At 38.2% G+C, this 3,745-nt stretch overlaps 1 protein-coding gene across 2 annotated transcripts in view; it reads right to left on the bottom strand.

The window, feature by feature from the left end:
- LOC103141346 (uncharacterized) overlaps positions 1-3,745 on the bottom strand; it is a 34,058-nt gene that overhangs the window by 8,164 nt on the left and 22,149 nt on the right. For both annotated transcript variants that reach the window (XM_007556965.2, XM_007556967.2), the window contains exon 4: positions 2,687-2,807. In XM_007556965.2, the coding sequence (XP_007557027.1) occupies positions 2,687-2,807 (121 nt within the window). The remainder of the gene's footprint in view (positions 1-2,686; positions 2,808-3,745) is intronic.

Genomic DNA, 3,745 nt, shown 5'->3' with positions numbered 1-3,745 from the left:
GACTCTATGACATCACAAAGTCATTCTTAACAGGACCCCATGACACAGACATCATTTAAAGTCATGCTGATGTCGTTGTCAGCAGCATGGCAACTGTTGCTAGGGGTAATAATAGCATGCAGTGAGCATGCGCTATGAAAAACAATAGAATCTGTGGCACTAAATACATTATTCCCACAAGTCTGAACTGGAAGTGATCTGTACAGGGGGTCCAGGGAACCAGTGGCCCCTCCACTTTACCACCCTACACATTTTTATTTGGGTTCTGTCTCCTAACAGGCATAGTAGGCAAGTGTCAATGGGACCGCTACATCCAACCAGTTACTCAGCAAATCCATCAGTTTAACCTAGAAGGGTTTGACCAATTTCTAGTCCCATATTCAGTGCATCGGCTTGTTTTGTTGGGGGCAAAATGAATCGTAGCAAAGAAAAAAAAAAGAGTCGCAGTAATAATAATATTACTAAAGTAAAAGAAAAACGTACAGTGCTGTGAAACTACTCTAATAAATACTTTCTTCTTTTTTTTAAAAAAGTTACTCATGGGAATGTAACCAGATTTGAACATAGGCAACATCATCAGTAGCCTACAGGCTACTTGTTAACAAGCTCGAGGTGTTGTATTTTTATTAGCTAGTAATCTTTTAGCCAACATTAACTACATCCAACAGCATTTGAACTCAGTCGGTTAGTTTGGTTGAAAAACTGTGCAAAGTTCTTTGTGTTGTGCTGGTTTGCTGCCATAATTCTAATATCATTACATTTTATTTTCAGCCCCTTAATTATATTTACAACTTACATTGCTGACGGCCTATCTCATAATCTAAAAAGCTTGAAAACGTATTATTAGAAAAACAAATAACAGTGAAACTTACAAATGTCCACAAAGAGAAATAGGAAACACTCCATGAAAGACGTAAACAGGCTGCAGACAATCAATTACGATTAGCCTAGCACTTCCACAGACCACTCTAAATGAAAACACTGTAAAAGACAAAAGGCAACAAAGGTAAAAAGTTGGCAGAATTTAAAATTAGAAATAGTTTTACTGCACTTTAGCAGCGTATTTATTTAATTTGTTTATTTCATTCATTTACAGTTTAAAATGAACCCATTGTCTCATGTTGACATAAACAAATGTTTTGAATGAAAAGGTAAGTTTGAAGAAAAAAGAAACTTATAGTCAACCCCTTCTCTCAAAAGTCAATTCACTAAGCCATAAACAACTAAACATCAATCAAGCATCCATATAGATCTTTAAACACAACATAGGCAACATGTATAAATAAAGATAATAATAAAGAAAAAATATATATAATTTTTGCAACGACACAGCGCTCTACTGAATCAATACACTTCATTATTCTTTTATAGTATATTATATTTTATTATTTTCGTGAAAGTACAAATTGATTTACTCTCTTTGGTGTCTTTAGACGAATTGTTCAACAACAAAAATACAGAGCTCCATTTATTTAGTTCTTACTATGTTTTTTTTATTATTTTATGTCTGATCTTCTCAAATTATAAATGCCATCTCTTTTAGTAAAACAACAGTAATATACTGCTACCTATTTTGCAGACTATTATAGTACACCAAGTCGTGACCTTTCATGAATTTGACGTTGAAGGTCAGTGGATTTGTTGGATCTCTGTGACGGTTTCTGCGTATATTTTTTTCAAAAACAAAAAGAGAACTTGAACTTTGAACTATCCCACATGGAAACCGTTGCTGCACTTCTGTGATAGCGACCTTAGTGAGGTTTTGCCTCAACATTAACGCCACCGCTGTGAATTTATCGAGCCTTGGCTGTCACAGATTCAGCTGTTTAAAACATTTTGATTACTGCTCTACCTGAAGATATGGACAGGTTTAGGCAAGTACGTACAAGGACAATTTCTGCTATACCCGACTGGCATGTTCTCTTGTCTTTCTTATTTTGTGAATGGTTAAGAGAAACGGGATTATGTGTTGCATCATATTAACAGTCGCGGGAAACAGGAATTAGTTTATTATATGGGTCAGTTTAAAAAAAAAGAAGCAAAAATACAAATGAATAAATAAATGGTTCTGTTACTTTTATTCTCTAAAATTGCTGTGTTGCTAAACCTTTGGCTCAGCTGATTTTATTAAAAACAGCTGAACTTTTTTTTCTCTTTCTTCTTTTAATGTGAGATTAACAACAACGGAATGATTCCATTTAAGGATTATGACACATGTTTGGCAGATGTGCAGATAACCCCTGGCACTTCACAAGTGGAGTACTTGTTTGAAAGAGCAAAGAAAAGGCACCATGTAAATCAGAGAATCCATTCCCACGCAGCCAAACTGATGGATCTTCTTCCCCGCCCTGCGTGGAGGGTACACTTTAAAGTCTGAATGAGCGCAATGACTACATGAAAAGATTTATAGCCTTGATGGTGTTATTTTCATTCCTGAAATATTCCAGCCAAAAGTCTAAAAAAAAAAAAAAAAAAAAAAAAGTGGCGCGAATAAATCTAAATCAACATCCACAATAGCTTTGCTTTTGAAAGGCCCTCGGCTCGTCGTTTCGGCGCCATTACTGATGCACTCCGGCGTCATAGAGTTGAAATTAAATAAATAGCCGAGTAGAGCGTAGCTGCTCAGTCATTGAGGAATTCACATTGTGGGAATACATGGATCTGTGCAGGTGTGTCACCTCCCAACCTGCATGGGGCTGGTTGGTGTCGTTGTCCTGCTCTCCGGTCATCTCTGGACCAGCTTGATTCTCAGCCATCAGCTGGAGCTCACTGATCTCGGCGGCAACGCTCTGGATTCCCTCCGTGACCTACAACACAATGCACGCAGAGTATTCATCGTATCAATGCTTGAAACACATTGGGTGCTGTGTTAAAACCCCACAAAAAAAACAAAAGAAAACAAAAAAAAAACCAAAAACATGGAAATCTTGGAAAGCATAGCTTCACCGTGGATCTGACAATTTCCAATTTGACTGGCCAAGTTGGAAAGTAAATTTGGACTCCCCCCCCCCAATCAGTAACACACTAACCACAACATTCTTCGGTGTGGAAGTCGTTACTGAAGTACTTGGCTGTAGTTTTTACTGGGTGCTGCTTATTTTTCATTCTGCAGCAAGAATAGATCTACCTATCACTGATGTTTACAGTAATTAATGCTAAATGTGACGACAGCTTGACAGCTGACTGTTGGAGTCGACTACAACTCTGACAACTTAATGACAGAAAGGTTAGAAAGAAGTATTTTGGCCGATCGGTTTTGGCATTACAAAGTTCGGAGATTGAATATTGACCAAATTTATCCATCAGAACACATCTCTTGTTTTGCTTTTGCTGTGCTCCACATGTTTTTACCATCAAGACAAATCAAGTTCGTAGTCTTGATTGGCTCTGCCTTGTGATTTGAGATCGTTTGTTCACACTTAGTTCATGACGCGAAAAATTATGATTTTTACTAGAGGTGTGCCGATCGATCGGCTATCGATCATAATCGGCCGATTTCCGTGAAAAAGTGTATGATCGGTGATTGCCGATCACGGTCTCTTGTTGCCGATACCGATCACCTGCATCTCATTTCGCAGCCTGCCTGTGCAGCTGGTCTCCTCTTTCCTTCTCACTGCGCAAAGGCGCAGCAACAAATCCTATAAGCGATGTGATGTGGAACTATAACCCACTGAGTGAATGGAGAAGTTTGCGTGTTGCGGCGGAAAACTGAAGCACGTCAAAATGCATCAACACGACGAATCTA

The sequence above is a fragment of the Poecilia formosa genome, unplaced genomic scaffold (genome assembly GCF_000485575.1).
Source record: "Poecilia formosa unplaced genomic scaffold, Poecilia_formosa-5.1.2 Scaffold82, whole genome shotgun sequence".
Lineage (NCBI taxonomy): Eukaryota > Metazoa > Chordata > Actinopteri > Cyprinodontiformes > Poeciliidae > Poecilia > Poecilia formosa.
Note: the sequence above shows the minus strand (reverse complement) of the source record. Positions and strands in the feature narration are given on the sequence as shown.